We start from the raw sequence: 27,411 nt of genomic DNA on the forward strand, positions 1-27,411 counted from the left end.
ATATGCACTTCCCACAGACAGGGTAGCACATACCACAGCTTTTGATTTACCAGTCGTTGGGCATTTTTTGGGATGAGACAAAAAACAATCTGACAATGGGCCCACCGAGGGGATTTGATCCTCCGACCCAAGCACTTCATGCGAGCACTCTATCGACTGAGCTAGATCCCGCCCCTTTTATTACTGAAGACCGGTGTATTGTATGCAAGGTAAGTTGTTTATTCATTATTGTTTGAATCTTGGGTGACAAGATAGCACATACCACGGCCTTTGATATACCAGTCATGGTACACTGGCCCACCAACGGGGATCAACCCTGGGCCGACCGCACATCAGGCTGGCGCTTTTTTTTTTTTAAATGCTGAAATAGGCCAACAAGTTCTCCTATTGTTTAAGCGGCAGTCTAATTGAATTGGAGCAAGTGCTTGACTTATATTAATTATCTCAAGCGTTTGACTGATTATCCTGAGTGCTCAACTTAACATGTTAAACTATTGACTTAATATTTGCTCTCAGGTGCTTGACTTATTATCTCGAGTGCTCAACTTATTATCCTTAGTCATTAGTGGGGTAAGGGCAAAATAGACATTGCAACGTTTCCCTCTGACCCTGTAGGGTTGTTTTTATTTTTTTTATACATGTTTATGTATTTGTAATCTATATCTGTATGGCGTGTGAATGTATGTGTAGGCAATTGTATTGTGAGGTAATTGTTTATATACTCCTGGTCAGTGGTTTGTGTAATGTATACGGAATAGTATATTTAATTAATGTGCATTTCCTATATATATTATTATACTTTATATTCATATTTGAAAATGGATAGAGGATTTATATGTTGTTCGGTGAACTGCTGGGGTTTGGCTGATGTAAAGAAAAGGACAGATGTGTTTAATTTTTTAAAGTCAAAATGTTATTCGGTTTATTTCCTACAAGACACTCACTTTATTAAAGAAAAGGAACTTCTTATACGCGCGGAGTGGGGATACGAATGTATTTTTAATTCTAATAACAGCCAATCTCGTGGCGTTGCTATATTAATAAATAACAATTTTGAATATAAAATACATAAAGTTGTTAGAGGAGACGGCGGAAATTTACTTATTGTGGATACAACTATACACCTGTGCAAACGTTAAGCACCACCCAATTTTTTCACAGACACGTTCACGCCATCTCGTATTACGAGAATACCAATACTATTTAACATTTTAAAAATGAATATCTTTTTGCAATAAATAATATCGGGAAAAAAGCAACACTAATGATTATGCCATGGAGATACGTAATAATTTTATTAACCCTTGAACAAGTAACATGAAATGAGCATTTGCCATGTAGCTTAAAACTATTGATCCACAGCTGATACAAATGACCTGATGGTCACAAAAGTCATCTCTAAATGTCAACCAACATCTCAACCCGGTTTTGAGTCTGTCACTGGTTAGTATCGGGTATATCCACCCTGTGCCTGGATGACGGACTGGACACGCCTTCTCATGCTGGACACGAATCGACGTATCCTCAAAAGCGGTATTCTCTGCCATTCCTCGTGAAGTGCCTGAGTCATTTCCATTAAATTCTGCAAAGGAAGATCCCTTTGTCTCACCATGTGCCCCAAAACATCCCATATGTGCTCTATCTGGTTCAGGTCAGGGCTCCTTGCAGGCCACGGTAGAGTTTCAATTGCATTCCGCTGCAGATAGTCGAGTACTGCTCTGGAACGATGAGGTCGGGCATTGTCATCCATAAAGACAGGGCGGCTTGCAAGTGCATGGTTGTCAAAATGAGGAACGACAACTCTGTTCAAGATGGTATCCTGGTATATCTGCCCATTGAGTGTTCCGGGTACAGTCATCATATCCATTTTACAGTCAAAGGAGATGCACCCCCAGACCATAACTGAACCTCCACCAAAGGGAACCTCTTCCAGAATGTTCCGCTGGTCGTAGGCCGTACCTCTGGATCTCCATACTCGAGTTCGACCGTCCGTTGTGTGGAGCAGGAACCGACTTTCATCTGGCCAATGTACTCTTCTCCAGGTCCTTAGATTCCAGTGGGCTCTTGCGGCGCACCACCTCAGACGCATGTTTTTAACCTTATGCGTTAACATTATCGCTTATGGGAATTTATTTGGTATAGTACAACCTAAACCGGACAGCAATTCTAGACGGAAGTGGCGAAATTCATAATCCGGGAGATTCTCGAGCTACAACCGGAAGAAGGAAGCTGAAGTTTGGACTTTCTCACTTTCGGTTTCGTAATTCATTATTTTGTAGTCCGAAGCGCAGTAGTAAGTGTGGCACTAATTATTTTGTAACTGAAAAGGACCAGTATTTGCCAATGTACGTATTTTTAAATGAAAAGTAGAATTTTTCTATTGTTTCGCGCTACTAGCATAAACATAAACTGTAATTGAAAAGGGGTCATTCTACAGAAAGTGTCACTTTTACGTCCCTGTACAATTTCATTTTTATTTATATATAGAAAACTAAATTTGTTGTGTTTAACAATACCTTATTAATAATATCATCCTGCCATAGCATTTTTTTCTCTCTGGTAATCAGCTTTGATAGAGATTTTATTCGAGATTAGCAGGGGTTCTAGAATATTTTTAAAATTCACTTGCCATAGGGCCAGTGGATTTGAAAATTCACTGGCCATGGTGAAAAATTTACTTGCCCAATTTTAACTGTTGATAAAAAAAAAAAAAAAAAAAAAAGTAAATTAAAATAATTAACTTTTTAATGTCCATTTTTCATACTGAGATCATGTTTAATCAATTTGTCAATTTACACAACAGGTAGGCTCATTGGGCATGCTTTATGGTTTGTTTAGAAAAATATGCAAATAATTTTCATCAGTTTAGAATAAAGTTACCGTACCTATTAAAATTTTAAAACAATTGTTTCCACTAAAACCACCTAAGTTATAAAAAATAATCCATGTTACCGAGATATTACAACAATTAACAGCATTATTTATTTACTTATGAATGGGAACTTACCCACCCCCTCAAAAAACAAAAAGAGAAAAGAAACAATTAAGAACCCTTATTAGCATAAAGTGTACATTTAAAGTATTTGTAAATAGTGACGTGTAACCTTTAAAACTAATAAGACTGGTTACCGTTTTGCATATTATTAGTATTAGAATTTAGAGTAACAAATCTTTGGATTTCAGTGTAAAAAACAAAATGGCGGCAAAACGATGAACTTTTGTTTTTCCAATGTTTACACTTTATAACTTTAATAAAGTTATATCAGTAGGTATATTGATGTCATGGATGGGTCAGAGATTACTGGTGGCCCCTTTATTTGTTAGTGAAATATTGCATGTGATAGCAAATCGAAAGAAGTGACTTGTAGATGTTTCTTTTGTTTTTGTATGATCGTAGGACGTAGCGTTGTAGATTTTTTTTTTTTTATTATAACCACTTGCCATCGGGATTGCACAAAGTAACTTTTACTGGCCCGAATCCAAAAAACACTGGCCTCGGGCATCGGGCCACCGTATTCTAGAAGGCCTGAGATTAGCGTAAAATGTCATTGGTGTTACCTGTCCCTAGCATAACACTATACATAACATGCAGTTAAAATATATAACGGAAGAAATAACACTGAATACCTATAATTTAATACCTACTGATGGCTGACTTACTCACTAAAGAAGGAATCTTGTAAATATTTTCCGTATTCAAAAGATGGTGGGCAATATAAGCTTATCCCTGGAGTTTTATGTCACTGGTGTTACTGTATATACTTATGAGAAAACAAAAGAAACTAGATGATCTCTGGATGAAACATTCCACCTGTAGATATTGGCCATCGAACTTATTTCTCAAAAACATCAGACATATGAACAGCTGTGAATATTTTTCTTTAAATTTCATGAATGTGTTGTCAAAATATAAAAGTAGGTTTATTCACTGTCATTGGTGTTCGATCGTATTTATGTAATGGTTAATAATTTTAAGAAACTTTTTGTATGTTATTGTAGACATCTTATGTCCAGGGCTCGAACTTAAGAATTTGTCTCCCACGGCAATTTTTAAAAGAATTGCAATGCATGAAACAGTTGACCGACAGCAATTTTGAGCCTGCCAATGGCAATTTTTTTTAAAGTGACATTTGCAGCAAGTAAACCTGACTGAAAGGCTATCTTGTTATATATGTAAACATCATTCAAATGTGCAAATATTAAATATTGGCAGATAATGTACATCATGTGTATACATTTCGCCATTGTTGAGGAGCTTTACCGACGGCACGAAAGTGCTAACAGTGATGCTCTCTACCTACGGCAATTTATATCTCAACAACGGCAATTGCCGTCGGTGCCGCCGTTAAGTTCAAGCCCTGTATGTCTCCTACAGCATGCACTTTTTCAGTTTTCTCAACTGTTTCTTTAGAGAGCATGAATTAAGTATGCACTTATTTATCATTGGTGTTACCAGGTAGTGAGTAACACCAATGACAGTAACACCAATGACACTGCGTTTGAATAAGATGCCATTTTCCTCGCTTTGCATATTTTTGAAGATGATTTTAAAATTAAAGGGACTTGGGCATCATCATAGCTGCATAATGGCACTTTGGGTAAAATAATTTTTTTGCTGGAATGTAAAGAGTATATCTTCAACGTCCCTAACTGCGTTATGCTTGGTTCACGCAATTAACATCCGATTTGGTGTCGTCTGCTTGTCGTTCATTCGTGAGGTTTTTCTTCATAGTTAGTGAAGATTCCCATTAACAATAAAGTTCAGACAAGTAAGTATCTAAATACAAAACTTTACAGACCCCAAAAACCATTACGTTTACTATAATCCCTCCCATCCTTCTACAATTTAAATGTGCTTTTTTTTTCTTCTTCTTCTTCTTTGTAAGTTTAATCATAGAAATATTTTATTAGTCGAAAACATCTTACAATGCAGCAAACTCAGGAATGTCCCTTTAAACAAAGTGTTCATCCATCATAATATGTATTTATTTGACCTAGGGATATTGAAGAATGTTCATTTAAATTCTAAATAGAAAAATAGAAAAAGAAAATTATCAATATTGTAACTTTAAAGAAAACAATGTTTACAGAGTGTTTTAGTGTCAGTTTTTATCATTATTTTACACTGAATCACTGACTTCCCATCTGTTCAAGAATTCATTGGTGCTAGCTTTATTCACTGAAGAATATTAAAAATGTAATATGCTGCCTCTGAGTGTAAATAATGGTTTCTCTGGGGATCCTTTGCAAAAATGGAAAATAAATGCAAAAATCATACTAGGCATATCAGTCAAAGAATTATGGGTAGCTATTGAATGGGAAACACAATAACTATGATTTAATTTACCAAGTAATATCTGTCACCCTCTACAGATTTTCCTATAAAGTTACCATGTAGTTATTATAAAGTGAAATTATTTGGTTTTAATTTATTTTATGGGCATGTAGTGCAAGTATAATCTTTACATAAATTTCAAAACAAAAATTAATAAATATTTTTGGAATGATGCAGCTTTGGTAGTTTCGTTTTAGTATGCTAGAATTAATGACCAGAAATGCATTGGATTTGCAAAACGTGTAAATTAATGGGAAGCAATGTTATAGTTAAACATATTTTTACTCTGTTTAAAAAGTACATGTTTGTATTTCAGATTGAACTGATATATTGACTTCCTGTAATGGCAGCCTCGGGCAGTCAAGATGGCAATACATCAACAAGTGATAGCATTGGGCTTCCCAAGGTGATACAGCAAAACACGATCGAAACCAACTCAGGTATCATATAGGTGGAAGAGATTTTTGTAATTATAGAGGAGGGGGTGGGACGTACATGTAACCCATTGGTAAAGTGCTCACTTGATGTGCTTGATCCCCGTCAGTGGGACCATTGGGCTATTTCTTGTTCCAGCCAGTGCACCTTTGTTTTGTCTTCTGTTTGTGTTCGTGTGTAAAGTGTGCGCATTGTGTTTGTGTTTGTATGTGTTGTCGTGTGTAGATATGGGCGGGAAGTGTGTGTGTGTTGGGGGGGGGGGGGAGAGGACGTAGCCCAGCGGTAAAGCGCTTGCCTGATGTGCGATCGGTTTAGGATCGATCCCTAGTGGTGGGCCCATTGGGCTATTTCTCGTTCCAGCCATTGCAATTCTAACATTTGCTGTGGTACATGTATGTGCATGCTATCCTGTCTCTGGGATAATGCATATAAAAGATCCCTTGCTACTAATGCAAAAAATATAGCAGGTTTCCTCTTTTAGACTATATGTCATATTACCAAATAAATCAATATGCTCTAGTGATGTCCTTAAACAAAACAAACTCTTTTTTTAATAGAATTTTCACATAAACATGCCTTCATGGTAATGATGATATCCGGTAGCGTGTCGGTAAAATCACAGAACCAAAATTTAATTTTGCTTGATTATTATATCGAGAACGACTATTCAACGACGAAAATAATAATATTATATAAAAAAATGTTTTATTATGTCTCTAATATCACACTACTGGAACATGTGTTTGACACAATCATGAGAGCCGATTCGGATTGTTGTGTTGACCGAACTTCTCCGTCTTCTGGTCAGGGCTAGCTCTGGCAATCACCAACTTTGCGAATTTTGAAAGCAGTACGTTGGCAAATTTTATTTTAGTTTGGCAAAATAATTTCATGTAATAATTCACTTTTTTTAGAAAATAACTGACAATGTCTGCAATTTTTTAAGTTTAATAGACAATTTGGCGAATTGTTTTGCTCACCCAGAGCTAGCCCTGCTGATTCAGGTTAACCTGAATCGGAGTTCGAACACGCACTCAATCAAACGTGTTACACATTTGAACTAAAATTACTGGCACTAATTATTTGTAGTATATCCCAGAAATAGTATTTAAATTCAAATATAACTTTGTAGAAAGTATTTAACCTTCTGAAACTATCACTGAAGTCAAAACAAGTTGAACAGCATGCGTATAATGAGAGAGCGTGTCGAAAATCAACTTTATACTGAGTTTGAAAACATATCTCTTAATTTGCATGACTTTTTGCGATAATAATAATTGAAATCAATGGTATTAAAAATGGGTTCATATGACTTGTTTTCACGGAACCTAAAAACAGTTTCCGATAGGTTCCCATGATCACAAGGCACGGAACCGAAAAAGGGTTTCCCATAAAATTTGAAATCCTAAGGCCTGAGTTTCTGATGGGTTCCCATGATCACAAGGCATGTAACCGAAAAAGGGTTTCCCATAAAATTTGAAATCCTAAGGCCTGAGTTTCTGATGGGTTCCCATGATCACAAGGCATAGAACTGAAAAAGGGTTTCCCATAAAATTTGAAATCCTAAGGCCTACATAGATGAATTTACTGACATCTGGAGTTGCCATCTGAGTAATTGTTAATCCACAAAATTGTGTACCCACTCACGTTAAATAGAACCCTTTGTTACCTTCTTGTATGTATGGCATTTTAATATGACATGAATACAAGAAACACTGTGTTTTGTGTGTATCAGTGTTTGTGAGTTAAAACATGTATCCAATGTGTATTGTATTGCTTCCAGCCCACATGTACATATACATGTAGTTGTACAAACAAAACTATCAACTAAACCTGTCAAGAGAGACAGAAAGATGCAGAGCACGAAATGGTGGACTGCCAAAAGCAGTCAATGTTTTTAGACCTAGGAGGTGAAATAAACATTCACCTGCCAAAATTACCAAAACAGTTTCAAGAGACAGATGTATGTATGATCATCTCATCTTCTATTTAGCTGTACTAGCTGAGCTCGTGATTCTGTTATATTTTAATTTTATAATGCACACCTCAGAGATCCTAACTCTCCATACATTGTCCAAAAACCTCCACTCACCCTGTGTTGTCTTATTTTTAACAGGCCATATTGTTTCTTATATCTTTAGTTCTTCCGAGTTAAAAAAAATAACAGGAGGCCATATTTTAGGCTACTTCCTGTTTCAAGCCCTATGCTGTCACATAGGCTTGAATCATTGATATGATGTCAGGTCAGGTCAGCTGATAGGCCTTAAAGTGCACATTCAGGCAAGTTGTTGTGGCGCTCACCTGTCATGGGTGCAGGTGTCAACTTATGCCGGCTCCTCCATCCAGGACAGGAAAGGGTTGGGGTGGCTGGGAGGAGGGGACTGCCCACGCTGGCATGTGCCAGAGATCACCAGCAGATCGACTAGGGTAGGTATAGGGCAGGGGCACTTGCGGTGTTATTGAATTTTGGATGTCCCATAGGATTAAAGGAATGCTAAAGCAAGGCTTTTGGACTGGTATGCATATTCAACGATACATAATGTACATTATTGCTTAATATCAACAAGTATAATCGTATAGTTAATTAATAAAACGGTTAAATGTGACGGCTATTATATATAACGGGCGCATTCATTTGGTACCATCCCAGTGAATACGCCCTCTGGCGAGCTGGTGGTTATGTAATACCTGACGTGTCACGTCAGGAATTAGTCTTCGAACTGAAGAAACAAAAGATACCTGATTTTTGCGGATGCATTGCACTGTTCTGTAATAATATCCATCCCAGTAACACAGCAACGTGTATATGTGGTTTATTTTTCAATACAAAATAAACCACCATTGTCAAAGTGTTGAAATAACTGTATTATATTTTGTATATAAATTAACCCACATACCGAAATAATAGTCGGAGTGTTTTCTTGGTTAATTGGTCTTTTCTTTCTGTGGCCTGTACCTGTGGTTCTTGATTGGCAGGTGTATATTTAGACGGTCCCTAGACACTGTCTAGACACACTAAAAAGACATGCCTCTTTCATTAAGATCACAGGGCATTGTGTGATAACCTCAAATCGTAATGGCCTTTACCAGCTGTCCTGCTTTATTACTGTAAGTAATTCTGTAAAACCCTTGATTAAGTAGACTTTCCCATCTAAAATCACAAAACTGTCCAATTACATAGTCCCAAAGAAAAGAAAATTATCACTTGTGTATCGTGAGTGGTCGTTTTTGCTTGAACGTATCCTACCAATAGGCCTAATAATATTCATTTTTTCTTTGGATTTTTTTAAAGAAAAAAATACTATAACTCCATTTCGTTATATTGATGCAAATTGAAATATATTTAGCTAAATAGTTTATTATACTATCAAGTCGTTTATGTTGTTTTACAAGTCAGGTTGATGAAAGCGAAGTGCCTTGTGGTAAATTAGAGCGTTTGTTTACACCGTGCATAATAGAGAAGTTGGACCTGAGCTGACGTCACTTCGTCCCAAGCTATACCACCGGACGTCACAAAAACAAAACAAAATGGCTGCCCCCAGTTAGCCGGAATAATCATGTTTTTTTTATTAACTCTAAAATTACGTGTTTTTTATTTGTTAAAGTGTCAGTATGTGTTGGTGGTCCGGGTATGCATCTTTCCAAGACATATAAGGCTCTTGTTTGAGTTTACTCTACAATATAAAGATTGCACAGTTTTCATGAGGTAATTTGACACATAATTTGGAACGGTTCTTGGAAAGAGAAATGGAGCTATTTCAGTAATTTTGACTTACACGTAGTTTCCGGAATTGTAGCTCATACATGTACATTGTTGCATACAATCTTTTATGTCCACTTTCCCATAGACCGAGCAATAAATACCATAGTCAAGGGCAACTGGTTGGGTTAGAGTGGAATCGATCCTGTACCCATTACACCTGAGGCGAGTGCTGTACCACTGATTTACATCCCACCCTGTGCTGTATAGAGGAAGGGGCGAGTGCTGTATAGAGGAGGAGGCGAGTGCTGTATAGAGGAAGGGGCGAGTGCTGTATAGAGGGTGAGTGCTGTATAGAGGAAGGGGCGAGTGCTGTATAGAGGAAGGGGCGAGTGCTGTATAGAGGAAGGGGCGAGTGCTGTATAGAGGAAGGGGCGAGTGCTGTATAGAGGAAAGGGGCGAGTGCTGTATAGAGGAAGAGGCGAGTGCTGTATAGAGGAAGGGGCGAGTGCTGTATAGAGGAAGGGGCGAGTGCTGTATAGAGGAAGGAGCGAGTGCTGTATAGAGAAAGGGATGAGTGCTGTATAGAGAAAGAGACGAGTGCTGTATAGAGGAAGGGGCGAGTGCTGTATAGAGGAAGGGGCGAGTGCTGTATAGAGGAAGGGGCGAGTGCTGTATAGAGGAAGGGATGAGTGCTGTATAGAGGAAGGGGCGAGTGCTGTATAGAGGAAGGGGCGAGTGCTGTATAGAGGAAGGGGCGAGTGCTGTATAGAGGAAGGGGCGAGTGCGAGTGCTGTATAGAGGAAGGGGATGAGTGCTGTATAGAGGAAGAGGCGAGTGCTGTATAGAGGAAGGGGCGAGTGCTGTATAGAGGAAGGGGCGAGTGCTGTATAGAGGAAGAGTGCTGTATAGAGGAAGGGGCGAGTGCTGTATAGAGGAAGAGTGCTGTATAGAGGAAGGGGCGAGTGCTGTATAGAGGAAGGGGCGAGTGCTGTATAGAGGAAGGGAGTGCTGATAGTGCTGTATAGAGGAAGGGGCGAGTGCTGTATAGAGGAAGAGTGCTGTATAGAGGAAGAGGCGAGTGCTGTATAGAGGAAGAGTGCTGTATAGAGGAAGGGGCGAGTGCTGTATAGAGGAAGGGGCGAGTGCTGTATAGAGGAAGAGTGCTGTATAGAGGAAGAGGCGAGTGCTGTATAGAGGAAGAGGCGAGTGCTGTATAGAGGAAGGGGCGAGTGCTGTATAGAGGAAGGGGCGAGTGCTGTATAGAGGAAGGGCGAGTGCTGTATAGAGGAAGAGGCGAGTGTTGTATAGAGGATGAGTGCTGTATAGAGGAAGAGGCGAGTGCTGTATAGAGGAAGGGGCGAGTGCTGTATAGAGGAAGAGTGCTGTATAGAGGAAGAGGCGAGTGCTGTATAGAGGAAGAGGTGCTGTATAGAGCTGTATAGAGGAAGGGGTGAGTGCTGTATAGAGGAAGGGATGAGTGCTGTATAGTGCTGTATAGAGGAAGAGTGAGTGCTGTATAGAGGAAGAGGCGAGTGCTGTATAGAGGAAGGGGCGAGTGCTGTATAGAGGAAGGGGTGCTGAGTGCTGTATAGAGGAAGGGGCGAGTGCTGTATAGAGGAAGGGGCGAGTGCTGTATAGAGGAAGGGGCGAGTGCTGTATAGAGGAAGGGGAGTGCTGTGAGGGTGAGTGCTATAGAGGAAGGGGCGAGTGCTGTATAGAGGAAGGGGCGAGTGCTGTATAGAGGAAGGGGCGAGTGCTGTATAGAGGAATAGTGCTGTATAGAGGAAGAGGCGAGTGCTGTATAGAGGAAGGGGCGAGTGCTGTATAGAGGAAGGGGCGAGTGCTGTATAGAGGAAGGTGGTATAGAGTGCTGTATAGAGGAAGGGGCGAGTGCTGTATAGAGGAAGAGGCGAGTGCTGTATAGAGGAAGGGCGAGTGCTGTATAGAGGAAGGGGTGAGTGCTGTATAGAGGAAGGGGCGAGTGCTGTATAGAGGAAGGGGCGAGTGCTGTATAGAGGGCGAGTGCTGTATAGAGGGGCGAGTGCTGTATAGAGGAAGAGGCGAGTGCTGTATAGAGGAAGATAGAGGAAGAGGCGAGTGCTGTATAGAGGAAGGGGCGAGTGCTGTATAGAGGAAGAGGCGAGTGCTGTATAGAGGAAGAGGCGAGTGCTGTATAGAGGAAGAGGCGAGTGCTGGCGAGTGCTGTATAGAGGAAGGGGCGAGTGCTGTATAGAGGGTGGGAAGTGAGTGCTGTATAGAGGAAGGGGTATAGAGTGCTGTATAGAGGAAGAGGCGAGTGCTGTATAGAGGAAGGGGCGAGTGCTGTATAGAGGAGTGCTGTATAGAGGGGGCGAGTGCTGTATAGAGGAAGGGGCGAGTGCTGTATAGAGGAAGGGGCGAGTGCTGTATAGAGGAAGAGGCGAGTGCTGTATAGAGGAAGAGGAAGGGGCGAGTGCTGTATAGAGGAAGGGGCGAGTGCTGTATAGAGGAAGAGGCGAGTGCTGTATAGAGGAAGGGGTGAGTGCTGTATAGAGGAAGGGGCGAGTGCTGTATAGAGGAAGAGGGCGAGTGCTGTATAGAGGAAGAGGTGAGTGCTGTATAGAGGAAGGGGCGAGTGCTGTATAGAGGAAGTGCTGGGGCGAGTGCTGTATAGAGGAAGAGGCGAGTGCTGTATAGAGGAAGAGAGTGCTGTATAGAGGAAGAGGCGAGTGCTGTATAGAGGAAGGGGCGAGTGCTGTATAGAGGAAGGGGAGTGCTGTATAGTGCTGTATAGAGGAAGGCTGTATAGAGTGCTGTATAGAGAAAGAGGCGAGTGCTGTATAGAGAAAGAGGTGAGTGCTGTATAGAGGAAGGGGCGAGTGCTGTATAGAGGGCGAGTGCTGTATAGAGGAAGGGGCGAGTGCTGTATAGAGAAAGAGGTGAGTGCTGTATAGAGGAAGGGGCGAGTGCTGTATAGAGGAAGAGGCGAGTGCTGTATAGAGGAAGGGGTGAGTGCTGGGGCGAGTGCTGTATAGAGGAAGGGGCGAGTGCTGTATAGAGGAAGGGGCGAGTGCTGTATAGAGGAAGGGGCTGTATAGAGGAAGAGTGCTGTATAGAGGAAGGGGCGAGTGCTGTATAGAGGAAGGGGCGAGTGCTGTATAGAGGAAGGGCGAGTGTTGTATAGAGGAAGAGTGCTGTATAGAGGAAGTGGCGAGTGCTGTATAGAGGAAGGGGCGAGTGCTGTATAGAGGGTGAGTGCTGTATAGAGGAAGGGGTGAGTGCTGTATAGAGGGTGAGTGCTGTATAGAGGAAGGGGCGAGTGCTGTATAGAGGGCGAGTGCTGTATAGAGGATGAAGGGGCGAGTGCTGTATAGAGGATGAGTGCTGTATAGAGGAAGGGGCGAGTGCTGTATAGAGGAAGGGGCGAGTGCTGTATAGAGGAAGGGCGAGTGCTGTATAGAGGAAGAGTGCTGTATAGAGGAAGAGTGCTGTATAGAGGAAGGGGTGAGTGCTGTAGTGCTGTATAGAGGAAGAGGCGAGTGCTGTATAGAGGAAGGGGCGAGTGCTGTATAGAGGAAGGGGCGAGTGCTGTATAGAGGGTGAGTGCTGTATAGAGGAAGGGCGAGTGCTGTATAGAGGAAGAGTGCTGTATAGAGGAAGGGGCGACTGCTGTATAGAGGAAGGGGTGAGTGCTGTGTAGAGGAAGGAGCGAGTGCTGTATAGCGGACGAGTTCTGTATAGAGGGTGAGTGTTGTATAGAGGAAGGGTGAGTGCTGTATAGAGGGTGAGTGCTGTATAGAGGAAAGGCGAGTGCTGTATAGAGGAAGGGACGAGTGCTGTATAGAGGAAGGGGTGAGTGCTGTGTAGAGGAAGGAGCGAGTGCTGTATAGAGGACGAGTTCTGTATAGAGTAAGAGTGCTGTATAGAGGAAGGGGCGAGTGCTGTATAGAGGAAGGGGCGAGTGCTGTATAGAGGAAGGGGCGAGTGCTGTATAGAGGAAGAGGCGAGTGCTGTATAGAGGAAGGGCGAGTGCTGTATAGAGGAAGGGGCGAGTGCTGTATAGAGGGTGAGTGCTGTATAGAGGAAGGGGTGCTGTATAGTGCTGTATAGAGGAAGGGGCGAGTGCTGTATAGAGGAAGGGGCGAGTGCTGTATAGAGGAAGGGGCGAGTGCTGTATAGAGGAAGGGTATAGAGAGTGCTGTATAGAGGAAGGGGCGAGTGCTGTATAGAGGAAGGGCGAGTGCTGTATAGAGTGCTGTATAGAGGAAGAGGCTGTATAGAGGAAGAGGAAGGGTGAGTGCTGTATAGAGGAAGGGGCGAGTGCTGTATAGAGGAAGGGGCGAGTGCTGTATAGAGAGGGCGAGTGCTGTATAGAGGTGAGTGCTGTATAGAGGGTGAGTGCTGTATAGAGGAAGGGGCGAGTGCTGTATAGAGGAAGGGGCGAGTGCTGTATAGAGGAAGGGGCGAGTGCTGTATAGAGGAAGGGCGAGTGCTGTATAGAGGAAGAGTGCTGTATAGAGGAAGGGCGAGTGCTGTATAGAGGAAGGGGCGAGTGCTGTATAGAGGAAGGGGTGAGTGCTGTATAGAGGAAGGGGCGAGTGCTGTATAGAGGAAGGGGCGAGTGCTGTATAGAGGGCGAGTGCTGTATAGAGGAAGAGTGCTGTATAGAGGAAGAGGCGAGTGCTGTATAGAGGAAGAGGCGAGTGCTGTATAGAGGAAGGGGCGAGTGCTGTATAGAGGAAGAGTGCTGTATAGAGGAAGAGGCGAGTGCTGTATAGAGGAAGAGGCGAGTGCTGTATAGAGGAAGGGCGAGTGCTGTATAGAGGAAGAGTGCTGTATAGAGGAAGGGGCGAGTGCTGTATAGAGGAAGGGGCGAGTGCTGTATAGAGGAAGGGGCGAGGAAGGGGCGAGTGCTGTATAGAGGACGAGTGCTGTATAGAGGAAGAGGCGAGTGCTGTATAGAGGAAGAGGCGAGTGCTGTATACAGGAAGGGGCGAGTGCTGTATAGAGGAAGGGGCGAGTGCTGTATAGAGGAAGGGGTGAGTGCTGTATAGAGGAAGGCGAGTGCTGTATAGAGAAAGAGGCGAGTGCTGTATAGAGGAAGAGGCGAGTGCTGTATAGAGGAAGGGGCGAGTGCTGTATAGAGGGTGAGTGCTGTATAGAGGAAGGGGCGAGTGCTGTATAGAGGAAGTGCTGTATAGAGGAAGGGGCGAGTGCTGTATAGAGAAAGAGGTGAGTGCTGTATAGAGGAAGAGGCGAGTGCTGTATAGAGGAAGGGGTGAGTGCTGGGGCGAGTGCTGTATAGAGGAAGGGGCGAGTGCTGTATAGAGGAAGGGGCGAGTGCTGTATAGAGGAAGAGGCGAGTGCTGTATAGAGAAAGGGGTGAGTGCTGTATAGAGAAAGAGGCAAGTGCTGTATAGAGGAAGGGGCGAGTGCTGTATAGAGGAAGGGGTGAGTGCTGGGGGGAGTGCTGTATAGAGGAAGGGGCGAGTGCTGTAGCGAGGAAGGGGCGAGTGCTGTATAGAGGAATTGCGAGTGCTGTATAGAGGAAGAGTGCTGTATAGAGGAAGGGGCGAGTGCTGTATAGAGGAAGGGCGAGTGCTGTATAGAGGAAGGGGTGAGTGCTGTATAGAGGAAGAGGCTGTATAGAGGAAGAGGCGAGTGCTGTATAGAGGAAGGGGCGAGTGCGAGTGCTGTATAGAGGAAGAGTGCTGTATAGAGGAAGGGGCGAGTGCTGTATAGAGGAAGGGGCGAGTGCTGTATAGAGGGAGAGTGCTGTATAGAGGAAGGGGCGAGTGCTGTATAGAGGGCGAGTGCTGTATAGAGGAAGGGGCGAGTGCTATATAGAGGGCGAGTGTTGTATAGAGGATGAATGCTGTATAGAGGAAGAGGCGAGTGCTGTATAGAGGAAGGGGCGAGTGCTGTATAGAGGAAGGGGCGAGTGCTGTATAGAGGAAGAGGCGAGTGCTGTATAGAGGAAGAGGCGAGTGCTGTATAGAGGAAGAGGCGAGTGCTGTATAGAGGAAGGGGTGAGTGCTGTATAGAGGAAGGGCGAGTGCTGTATAGAGGGTGAGTGCTGTATAGAGGAAGGGCGAGTGCTGTATAGAGGAAGAGTGCTGTATAGAGGAAGGGGCGAGTGCTGTATAGAGGAAGGGGCGAGTGCTGTATAGAGGAAGGGCGAGTGCTGTATAGAGGAAGGGGCGAGTGCTGTATAGAGGAAGTGAGTGCTGTATAGAGGAAGAGGCGAGTGCTGTATAGAGGAAGAGTGCTGTATAGAGGAAGAGGCGAGTGCTGTATAGAGGAAGGGCGAGTGCTGTATAGAGGAAGGGGCGAGTGCTGTATAGAGGAAGGGGTGAGTGCTGTATAGAGGAAGGAGCGAGTGCTGTATAGAGGACGAGTGCTGTATAGAGGAAGAGTGCTGTATAGAGGAAGGGGCGAGTGCTGTATAGAGGAAGGGGCGAGTGCTGTATAGAGGAAGAGGCGAGTGCTGTATAGAGGAAGGGGCGAGTGCTGTATAGAGGGCGAGTGCTGTATAGAGGAAGGGGCGAGTGCTGTATAGAGGAAGGGGCGAGTGCTGTATAGAGGAAGGGCGAGTGCTGTATAGAGGAAGAGTGCTGTATAGAGGAAGAGGCGAGTGCTGTATAGAGGAAGGGGCGAGTGCTGTATAGAGGAAGGGGTGAGTGCTGTATAGAGGATGAGTGCTGTATAGAGGAAGGGGCGAGTGCTGTATAGAGGGCGAGTGCTGTATAGAGGAAGGGGCGAGTGCTGTATAGAGGAAGGGGCGAGTGCTGTATAGAGGAAGAGGCGAGTGCTGTATAGAGGAAGAGGCGAGTGCTGTATAGAGGAAGAGGCGAGTGCTGTATAGAGGAAGGGGCGAGTGCTGTAGCGAGGAAGGGGCGAGTGCTGTATAGAGGAATTGCGAGTGCTGTATAGAGGAAGAGTGCTGTATAGAGGAAGGGGCGAGTGCTGTATAGAGGAAGGGCGAGTGCTGTATTGAGGAAGGGGTGAGTGCTGTATAGAGGGCGAGTGTTGTGTAGAGGACGTTTGGTGTATAGAGGAAGAGTGCTGTATAGAGGAAGAGGCGAGTGTTGTATAGAGGAAGGGCGAGTGCTGTTTAGAGGGTGAGTGCTGTATAGAGGAAGGGCGAGTGCTGTATAGAGGAAGGGGCGAGTGCTGTATAGAGGAAGGGGCGAGTGCTGTATAGAGGATGGGCGAGTGCTGTATAGAGGGTGAGTGCTGTATAGAGGAAGGGGCGAGTGCTGTATAGAGGAAGGGGCGAGTGCTGTATAGAGGAAGAGTGCTGTATAGAGGAAGGGGCGAGTGCTGTATAGAGGAAGGGGCGAGTGCTGTATAGAGGAAGGGCGAGTGCTGTATAGAGGAAGGGGCTGTGTATAGAGGAAGGGGAGTGCTGTAGAGGAAGGGCGAGTGCTGTATAGAGGAGGAGTTGCTGTATAGAGGAAGGGGCGAGTGTATGTATAGAGTGATAGAGGAAGGGAGTGCTGTATAGAGGAAGGGGCGAGTGCTGTATAGAGGAAGAGGTGAGTGCTGTATAGAGGAAGGGGCGAGTGCTGTATAGAGGAAGGGGCGAGTGCTGTATAGAGGAAGAGGCGAGTGCTGTATAGAGGAAGGGGCGAGTGCTGTATAGAGGGTGAGTGCTGTATAGAGGAAGAGGCGAGTGCTGTATAGAGGAAGGGGCGAGTGCTGTATAGAGGAAGAGGCTGAGTGCTGTATACAGGAAGGGGCGAGTGCTGTATAGAGGAAGGGGCGAGGAAGGGGCGAGTGCTGTATAGAGGAAGGGGCGAGTGCTGTATAGAGGACGAGTGCTGTATAGAGGAAGAGGCGAGTGCTGTATAGAGGAAGAGGCGAGTGCTGTATAGAGGAAGGGGCGAGTGCTGTATAGAGGAAGAGTGCTGTATAGAGGAAGGGGCGAGTGCTGTATAGAGGAAGGGGCGAGTGCTGTATAGAGGAAGGGGTGAGTGCTGTATAGAGGAAGGCGAGTGCTGTATAGAGAAAGAGGCGAGTGATGTATAGAGAAAGAGGTGAGTGCTGTATAGAGGAAGGGGCGAGTGCTGTATAGATGGTGAGTGCTGTATAGAGGAAGGGGCGAGTGCTGTATAGAGAAAGAGGCGAGTGCTGTATAGAGAAAGAGGTGAGTGCTGTATAGAGGAAGAGGCGAGTGCTGTATAGAGGAAGGGGTGAGTGCTGTATAGAGGAAGGGGCGAGTGCTGTATAGAGGAAGGGGCGAGTGCTGTATAGAGGAAGAGGCGAGTGCTGTATAGAGGAAGAGGCGAGTGCTGTATAGAGAAAGGGGTGAGTGCTGTATAGAGAAAGAGGCAAGTGCTGTATAGAGGAAGGGGCGAGTGCTGTATAGAGGAAGGGGTGAGTGCTGGGGGGAGTGCTGTATAGAGGAAGGGGCGAGTGCTGTAGCGAGGAAGGGGCGAGTGCTGTATAGAGGAATTGCGAGTGCTGTATAGAGGAAGAGTGCTGTATAGAGGAAGGGGCGAGTGCTGTATAGAGGAAGGGCGAGTGCTGTATTGAGGAAGGGGTGAGTGCTGTATAGAGGGCGAGTGTTGTGTAGAGGACGTTTGGTGTATAGAGGAAGAGTGCTGTATAGAGGAAGAGGCGAGTGTTGTATAGAGGAAGGGCGAGTGCTGTTTAGAGGGTGAGTGCTGTATAGAGGAAGGGCGAGTGCTGTATAGAGGAAGGGGCGAGTGCTGTATAGAGGAAGGGGCGAGTGCTGTATAGAGGAAGGGCGAGTGCTGTATAGAGGGTGAGTGCTGTATAGAGGAAGGGCGAGTGCTGTATTGAGGGTGAGTGCTGTATAGAGGAAGAGTGCTGTATAGAGGAAGGGGCGAGTGCTGTATAGAGGAAGGGGTGAGTGCTGTGTAGAGGAAGGAGCGAGTGCTGTATAGAGGACGAGTTCTGTATAGAGGGTGAGTGTTGTATAGAGGAAGGGTGAGTGCTGTATAGAGGGAGGAGCGAGTGCTGTATAGAGGACGAGTGCTGTATAGAGGAAGAGTGCTGTATAGAGGAAGAGGCGAGTGCTGTATAGAGGAAGGGCGAGTGCTGTATAGAGGGGAAGAGTGCTGTATAGAGGAAGGGCGAGTGCTGTATAGAGGAAGGGCGAGTGCTGTATAGAGGAAGAGGCGAGTGCTGTATAGAGAAGGAGGAGTGCTGTATAGAGGAAGGATGCGAGTGCTGTATAGAGGAAGAGTTCTGTATAGAGGAAGGGGCGAGTGCTGTATAGAGGAAGGACGAGTGCTGTATAGAGGAAGAGGCGAGTGCTGTATAGAGGAAGGGCGAGTGCTGTATAGAGGAAGGAGTGCGAGTGCTGTATAGAGGAAGGGGCGAGTGCTGTATAGAGGAAGAAGCGAGTGCTGTATAGAGGAAGGGGCGAGTGCTGTATAGAGGAAGAGGCGAGTGCTGTATAGAGGGGGAGTGCTGTATAGAGGGGCGAGTGCTGTATAGAGGAAGGGGCGAGTGCTGTATAGAGGAAGCGGCTGAGTGCTGTATAGAGGAAGGGGCGAGTGCTGTATAGAGGGGGAGGCTGGAGGAGTGCTGTATAGAGGAAGAGTGCTGTATAGAGGAAGGGGCGAGTGCTGTATAGAGGAAGGGGCGAGTGCTGTATAGGAAGGGGTGAGTGCTGTATAGAGGCGAGTGCTGTATTGAGGAAGAGTGCTGTATAGAGGAAGAGGCGAGTGTTGTATAGAGGAAGGGCGAGTGCTGTTTAGAGGGTGAGTGCTGTATAGAGGAAGGGCGAGTGCTGTATAGAGGAAGGGGCGAGTGCTGTATAGAGGAAGGGGCGAGTGCTGTATAGAGGATGGGCGAGTGCTGTATAGAGGGTGAGTGCTGTATAGAGGAAGGGCGAGTGCTGTATTGAGGGTGAGTGCTGTATAGAGGAAGAGTGCTGTATAGAGGAAGGGGCGAGTGCTGTATAGAGGAAGGGGTGAGTGCTGTGTAGAGGAAGGAGCGAGTGCTGTATAGAGGACGAGTTCTGTATAGAGGGTGAGTGTTGTATAGAGGAAGGGTGAGTGCTGTATAGAGGGAGGAGCGAGTGCTGTATAGAGGACGAGTTCTGTATAGAGGAAGAGTGCTGTATAGAGGAAGAGGCGAGTGGTGTATAGAGGAAGGGCGAGTGCTGTATAGAGGAAGGGCGAGTGCTGTATAGAGGGTGAGTGCTGTATAGAGGAAGAGGCGAGTGCTGTATAGAGGAAGGGCGAGTGCTGTATAGAGGAAGAGGCGAGTGCTGTATAGAGAAGGACGAGTGCTGTATAGAGGAAGGATGAGTGCTGTATAGAGGACGAGTTCTGTATAGAGGAAGGACGAGTTCTGTATAGAGGAAGGACGAGTTCTGTATAGAGGAAGAGTGCTGTATAGAGGAAGGGCGAGTGCTGTATAGAGGAAGGACGAGTTCTGTATAGAGGGCGAGTGCTGTATAGAGGAAGAGTGCTGTATAGAGGAAGGGGCGAGTGCTGTATAGAGGTAGGATGAGTTCTGTATAGAGGGCGAGTGCTGTATAGAGGGCGAGTGCTGTATAGAGGAAGGGGCGAGTGCTGTATAGAGGAAGGGGCGAGTGCTGTATAGAGGAAGGGGCGAGTGCTGTATAGAGGAGGAGGCGAGTGCTGTATAGAGGAAGAGTGCTGTATAGAGGAAGGGGCGAGTGCTGTATATAGGAAGGGGCGAGTGCTGTATAGAGAAAGAGGCGAGTGCTGTATAGAGGAAGAGGCGAGTGCTGTATAGAGGGCGAGTTCTGTATAGAGGAAGAGGCGAGTGCTGTATTGAGGAAGAATGCGAGTGTTGTATAGAGGAAGAATGGGAGTGCTGTATAGAGGAAGGGGTGAGTGCTGTATAGAGGAAGAGGCGAGTGCTGTATTGAGGAAGAATGCGAGTGCTGTATAGAGGAAGGGGCGAGTGCTGTATAGAGGAAGGGGTGAGTGCTCTACCACTGATTTACATCAGACCCTGTGGTGTGTGACAGTAGATTTTGTGTCTTGCTGTACAGATAAAGAATGGCAAAAAACATTAAGACAACCACTAGATGTATTTTAAAATGTGCTGTGGTATTAATTGTTGAACAGATTTCACTTACAGTTTTTGCAATTATTTTCATTGGGCTGTAGAAAGTGGTAGAATGTAAGATATGACAGACTTCTGATCAAGTTCAATTTCCTGTTTATATTTAATAACATAAAAATTAACAACTAAGCATTACTTACCTGATAACAAACCAACCTTGTTTTAGATTACAGCAATACCAACTGTGATTCCTCACATGATAATTATTATGTTTTACTTATTTCTCAGCTCAGTGGCAGCAGTATCAACAATATTACAAACAAGCCAGCAGGGGAGGTGAGTTTTTGTTTTTGTAGGGGGGTTTATAGGTTGAACCAGTTTATATTTTAGGAGCATGGAACTGGTGTACAGAGGCAGGACGTATCCCAGTGGTTTGGGATTGATTACTGTCGGTGGTCAACTGGGCTATTTCTCGTTCCTGATATGTAGTTGTTACTTTTTTATCAGTGTGTGCATACATTGTCATATGTAAGCTTTTGTGTTTAACTCTTCATTGAGCTTTGCATTTATCTCCTAGATTAGGTTTTAAAAAAATTAAATCAATAATAGAGTACATGTTTTGTTAAATTAAATGTAGTTGTTGTTTTAAAGACATTTTTCTTGATTGTAAAATTGTTTTTTTTTTTTTTTAGTCCTAACCATTTTTGGAAGGCGAAATTAAATGTAGTCAACCATATATTAAGCAATCACTAATTACAAATGTTTTTAGGGTTTTGTTGCGGATTTTAAAATTTGTTTAGAATTTATAAATATCAAGATTGTTATTACTGGTAAACATACTTTTGCTTTGAGCAGGCCAGATAAACAACCTGGTGCTGATACAAGGCAATCGACAGGTTCAGATAGGCAACTACAATGTCATGCATTGTGCCTCAAGTGACAGCGACTCCGACAGTGACGATAGCTCTGACAAACTATCTCAAGCCGAAGCTGAAGAACTTCAAGAAATACGCAGTAAGAATCTTCACAATATGACATTGAATATTCCTTTTAAATATAGGCTTATATTACAGATCTGTAATGTTCTAAACTTCACATTACTCCTGTTAACATTCCTGTTTAAAATATATAGCATCTGTAATGTTCTAAACTTCACAGTACTCCTGTTAACATTCCGGTTGAATATATATATCATCTGTAATGTTCTAAAGTTCACATTACTCCTATTAACATTCCAGTTGAATATATATAACATCTGTAATGTTCTAAACTTCACATTACTCCTGTTAACATTCTGGTTGAATATATATAGCATCTGTAATGTTCTAAAGTTCACATTACTCCAGTTAACATTCCGGTTGAATATATAGCATCTGTAATGTTCTAAACTTCACAGTACTCCTATTAACGTTCCGGTTGAGATATATATAGCATCTGTAATGTTCTAAACTTCACAGTACTCCTATTAACATTCCTGTTGAGATATATATAGCATCTGTAATGTTCTAAACTTCACAGTACTCCTATTAACATTCCTGTTGGGATATATATAGCATCTGTAATGTTCTAAACTTCACAGTACTCCTATTAACATTCCTGTTGGATATATATAGCATCTGTAATGTTCTAAACTTCACAGTACTCCTATTAACATTCCGGTTGAGATATATATAGCATCTGTAATGTTCTAAACTTCACAGTACTCCTATTAACATTCCTGTTGAGATATATATAGCATCTGTAATGTTCTAAACTTCACAGTACTCCTATTAACATTCCTGCTGAAAATGTATAACGGCTAAATGTAATGTTTTAAACTTCACAATATGACCATTATCTTTATGAGGTACATTTTTGTGACCTTTCCAGATAATTGGTAAGTTTAAAACAGACACAAATATTCATTCAAATGCATATTTTGATGTGTCGGGTGTGTGAGCCAAAATGTAATCTAACCCTGCCCCTCCTGCATTTCAGAGTTGCGGGGACCAGTGGCTCCCTGCTGTATATGATGTATAACAAGCAACAAAAGAAATAATAATAAAATGTGTTGGTTTACAGGGTATAATCTAGACAATTTTTTTAATGTCCCTTTTTAGTGAATTGGTAAAAAAAAATGTTTAAAAAAAAAAAAAAAAGGATTTTCAAGAATATAATCAATATCAATTAGTGTTCCAGTTTCATATATGTTCGTCATATACTTGTAACTGTCATAGTTGTAAAGCATTAAAAACTATATAAAAGCGATTTATTTTAACATTAAATCAGTGTAAGTACATTAGTTTTTCAATGTCTGTTATTCCTAATATTTAGTATAGTATAGTATTTAATATTTTCTTAAACTTGTCGAGTTCAAAATTGGGGAAAATGGAATTAACCACTGTTTGATGTTGCTTGTATGATATAATGTGCAAAGTGGTTATCCCATAAGTGATTAAATCTTCTTATTAGTATGGGTGATACTAATTCAATCAGTGATGTATACACAAAGTTATAATTATCTAACACATAAAACATTGTTATTCTCAAATGGACAATGTTTTGTTACAACCTTTAAATGTCTCATACATCTCCATTAAGTTTGGTAATGTTTTAGGTGATAGTTTATGCATTGATATTAAATAAAGAGAAAAATGGTAGAATTTTGTGATATCAAGAAACATTTATTTAAAAGAAAAAGGTATCTGCTGTTTTTTAATAGGATTGATGATAATTTAATTTGGGGATTATGTACAGGGTATTTGTATATTTACTCACCTTTTCTTTTGTCGCTTGCTTTATTTACTTGATATGACATGTTTATTGTAATAATGTTCTTTTTCGAATATAATGTTATGTGTATGATAATGATTCAAGTACAACAAGTAAAATTTAGTAATATAATTATTAACATGTTAAAAAGTTGATTTCCGAAAGTTGCTTATCCTAATTTCAGCTTCGGAAAATGAAATAACCACAAAACAACTGCAGGACATTGCGAAGAATGTTGGTGCTCCATGGAGACTACTTTGTAAGTAAGATGAACACTTGAGTGTCACGAGTGGTGATTTTTCATCCAACATAACCTACTAGTATGCATTTTTTATTTGGATTTTTTAAAGAGAGAAAAATACTATAATCCTATTTCATTCTGTTAATGCAAATTTAAATATATATAGTTAGATAGTTTATTATATACTACTCAAAAGAATTTAAGGGTCAGACGATATTTTCGACATTATTTTCTGAATGTCAATTATATTAGCTAGACCATAATGTCACGCATGGTATTGTTCCATTTTGACGAAAGTGGGTCTAAGCAACCCATAAATGAATTAAAATCCACTGTCATTGACACTGTCGACTAGTTCTAATGGCGAAAACATGCTTACATTTGCACGTAAATTAGGGCGAAAGCGAAAGGTCTGCTAAGTGCCCATAACTTACTTTTTCACAAAGAGCTTCATTTGCACGCTTTGCACGTGTATTCCATGTTCCCAATGCTGAATTTCCGTATAATTGGAGCTTGCGTTCGTGTACGGTGCACACTCCAAATTCGACAATGGTACGACTTCAACTGACTATCGAAGATCGAGGAAGGGCTATTGCTTGGCTTCAGGATGGCAATACGCAAAGAAATATTGCTCTGAGACTTGGTGCCAGTCAGAGTGTCGTTGGCCGACTGTGGCAACGGTACCAAGCAACGAATTCTGTTCGAAATCGTCCACGTTCGGGAAGACCCCGAAGCACTACAAATAGAGAGGACCGCTACATCACCAATATGGCTCTACATCAACGCACAACCACTGCACGCCAATTACGTGACAATCTGCGGACTGCGACTGGAACTCGAGTGTCTGATCAAACCATACGCAATCGTCTGAGAGCCAATAATCTACGCTGCCGTCGCCAGGCTGTTCGACCACCACGTCACAGAACGGCTAGACGTCATTGGTGCACGCTTCATCTGCGGTGGCAACATGTTAAGTGGGGTCGAGTGATGTTCACTGATGAGTCCAGGTTTAGTCTCCAGTTCAACGACGGTCGGGTTCGTGTCTACAGACGTCCTGGGGAGCGCTTCGCTGACGTTAACGTTAGACAACGTCACCGGTTCGGTGGTGGCAGCGTCATGGTGTGGGGCGGCATCTCTATCCACCACAGGACCCCCCTCTATGTGGTGGATGGCAATCTGAATGGAATCTGCTATCTGAATGAGATTATCCGGCCGTTGGTTCTCCCAGGCCTTCAGCAGATTGGCGGCGGGGCAGTTCTGCAGGATGACAATGCCAGACCCCACCGCGCCAGGGTGGTAACGGACTTTCTCAGACAACAAGGTATCGCCAGGATGGATTGGCCAGCATATTCGCCTGACTTGGCCCCAATAGAGAACGCCTGGGACGAATTAGGCAGGAGAGTTTGGGATAGCCATGCCCCTCCGGCCAACCTTCATGATCTGGGTCAACTTCTTATGGCAGAGTGGCAGGCCATTCCCCCAAGAGTTCTTCAGACGTCTGATCAACAGCATGAGGCAACGATGTGTCGAGTGTATTCGCGCCAGGGGTGGATTCACACACTATTAAACGAATGTTCTAATGTGTAAAATCCATGTTTGACAACCTTCAACTTTGACAGCATGTCATGTGACTTTCTTGTATACAGTGACGTTTATTTGTGGTTTTTTGTAAATATGGAACAATAAATAAAAAATTTGGTGTAGTTTACATCATCAATCTAATACACTCTGAAACTTATTTGGTTATAAATTTTTGACCCTTAAATTCTTTTGAGTAGTATATTATCAAGTCATTTATGTTGTTTTACAAGTCCGGTTGATGAAAGCTTTGTAAATTACTGCAATTTGTTTCATATGTAATGTTGGAAATTGTTTCTAAAGATTATTGCTTTGTCTAATGTAACAAGGAATGTTTATAAGCCTGATTTTGTTCTGTATCTATTTAAAAGAAATGTTACTTATGATTATTCCGTAATTTTATTTTTATTTTTTAATCAGTTGTGGTGTTGTCACCCAAAGTGTGTTTAGCATGACTGAGAGAGTTTCTGTTTTGTTTTTTTAAAGTAAAGGTTCTTGGCATTCCAATGTACAAGGTGGACCAGTGTTATGAGGAGTACCACAATTCGGGCATGGATGAGGTTATATTTCAGTTACTGCGCTCCTGGAAGCAGCAGACGTCTGAACCGACGGTGGGTAACATGATGAGGGAGTTGGAACGAATCCGACTAAATCACTTGTGGGTTCATTTAAAACCAGACCCGGATGAAGATCCAGATTGTTATCTAGACTGAATCTGTCTGTGAAGTCAGACATCTCATCATCCATCATTCCTGTCTGTGTGCCTCTCAAATCAACCTGAAAAACACTGCTTTTAAACAGTCTAACCTGTGTTAAGTAGCCACCATAGGTGTGTTAAAAATGGCCAATTAAGTCTAAAGACAGGTGAAGGATGACAAGAGGAACCTTATATATATGTAATTAAATGTATTGTACACACAATGATAGCTTCTTTATTTTGTGGTTTTAATATCGGAATATGTCACTATTATTTGAATCGATTGATTGCCAGTTGAAGTCATTTTGTAAATGACATCATTTTGATAAGCAAAGCCATTTCCGCTAGTTTTAGCTGTGTGTATTTTAAGTTTTTGACGGCTTGCTTAGTTATATTGGGAGGATTTGGCCGATTTGTGTTTAATTTATTTTTTATGAATGTTAATGAAGGGAATGTGTCAAATAATTACACTGTCAGGGGAACCGTTTAATTCTCATCAACAGCTGTAGAACAACGCTTACAAGTAAGTTGCAGGCGTGAACTTTCCTTGAGTGTTTCGATGAGTTTTTCCATCAATGCGTATGCCTACTCTGCTATAGCATTTTCCATTAATTTATCACATTAAAAATTAAGGGTAGGCGTGTCTTAAATGTTTTCAGTTCATCGAGAGAAGAACGTAAAAAAATGTAAACACCTTTTGACTAATTCAGATTGCTGTAAAGTATATAGGCTTAAAGAAATTTTTATTATTTTGAAATAACAATGTACCACTGAGAAACATCTTGAAATACAATAACAATGTAACAAAACACATTAAAATAAGAGTGTGCAATTGAAATATAATAATAATGTAGCATTGATAACATTGAAATAACAATGTACCATTGAGTAACCTCTTGAAATATAATAACAAGGTACAAACACCTTAAAATAAAATTCTAATTCAAATATGATTGGCTAATCAAATCCAGTTGCAACACTAAAACCAGCATTAATGTGTCAGAAAATTTGGGGATTCCCCAAGTCTAACCATTTAGTTGGACATACTTTTAAAGTATCACCTTTGAAACCTTTCTGAAGCAAAATGCGTTTACTCTATGATGTTGGTAATGGTTTGTTTAATGTGCAAATAACAGCATCTATGTCCAGTGATGAATCTTTGCAATATGCACTTTATCGAGCACGAGTTGTAAGCTACATGTCACCATAAGAATATACTTTGCGTCACTGGTAAAACTCAATTTGCATGGGATGGTGCATATAAAAGATCCCTTTCTGCTAATCCAAAAGAGTAGTCCATGAAGTGGCGACAGCGGGTTTTCTCCCTCAATATCTGTGTGGTCCTTACTTCCTTCATTAATCGAGCAGTATAAACTGCCATTGGTATAAGCCCTGACCTACGGCAGTTCGTATCACAGCTATGAAAAGTGCCGCCAGTAAGTTAAAGCCCTGACCTACGGCAGTTCGTATCACAGCTATGAAAAGTGCCGCCAGTAAGTTAAAGCCCTGACCTACGGCAGTTTGTATCACAGCTATGAAAAGTGCCGCCAGTAAGTTAAAGCCCTGACCTACGGCAGTTCGTATCACAGTGTTGAAAAGTGCCGCCAGGAAGTTAAAGCCCTGACCTACGGCAGTTTGTATCACAGCTATGAAAAGTGCCGCCAGGAAGTTAAAGC

The 27,411-nt window shown here is 42.8% G+C and overlaps 1 protein-coding gene across 5 annotated transcripts; it reads left to right on the forward strand.

The window, feature by feature from the left end:
- Positions 1 to 2,209: 2,209 nt before the first annotated feature.
- LOC121390279 (receptor-interacting serine/threonine-protein kinase 1-like) lies at positions 2,210 to 25,959 on the forward strand. Of its 5 annotated transcripts, none has more exons than XM_041522061.1 (6): positions 2,210 to 2,345; positions 5,652 to 5,775; positions 20,757 to 20,804; positions 21,324 to 21,482; positions 23,404 to 23,478; positions 25,525 to 25,959. In XM_041522061.1, the coding sequence occupies exons 2-6, from the start codon at positions 5,679 to 5,681 to the stop codon at positions 25,749 to 25,751; spliced, it is 606 nt and encodes a 201-aa protein (XP_041377995.1). In that variant the 5' UTR covers positions 2,210 to 2,345; positions 5,652 to 5,678; the 3' UTR covers positions 25,752 to 25,959. The 5 variants fall into 5 exon arrangements, with proteins under 5 accessions (XP_041377995.1, XP_041377998.1, XP_041377996.1 ...); XM_041522064.1 differs by having other exon boundaries at positions 2,266 to 2,293; XM_041522062.1 differs by lacking the exon at positions 2,210 to 2,345 and adding an exon at positions 3,201 to 3,265.
- The last annotated feature ends 1,452 nt before the right edge of the window (positions 25,960 to 27,411 follow it).

This window comes from Gigantopelta aegis, chromosome 15 (assembly GCF_016097555.1).
Source record: "Gigantopelta aegis isolate Gae_Host chromosome 15, Gae_host_genome, whole genome shotgun sequence".
NCBI classification, from domain to species: domain Eukaryota; kingdom Metazoa; phylum Mollusca; class Gastropoda; order Neomphalida; family Peltospiridae; genus Gigantopelta; species Gigantopelta aegis.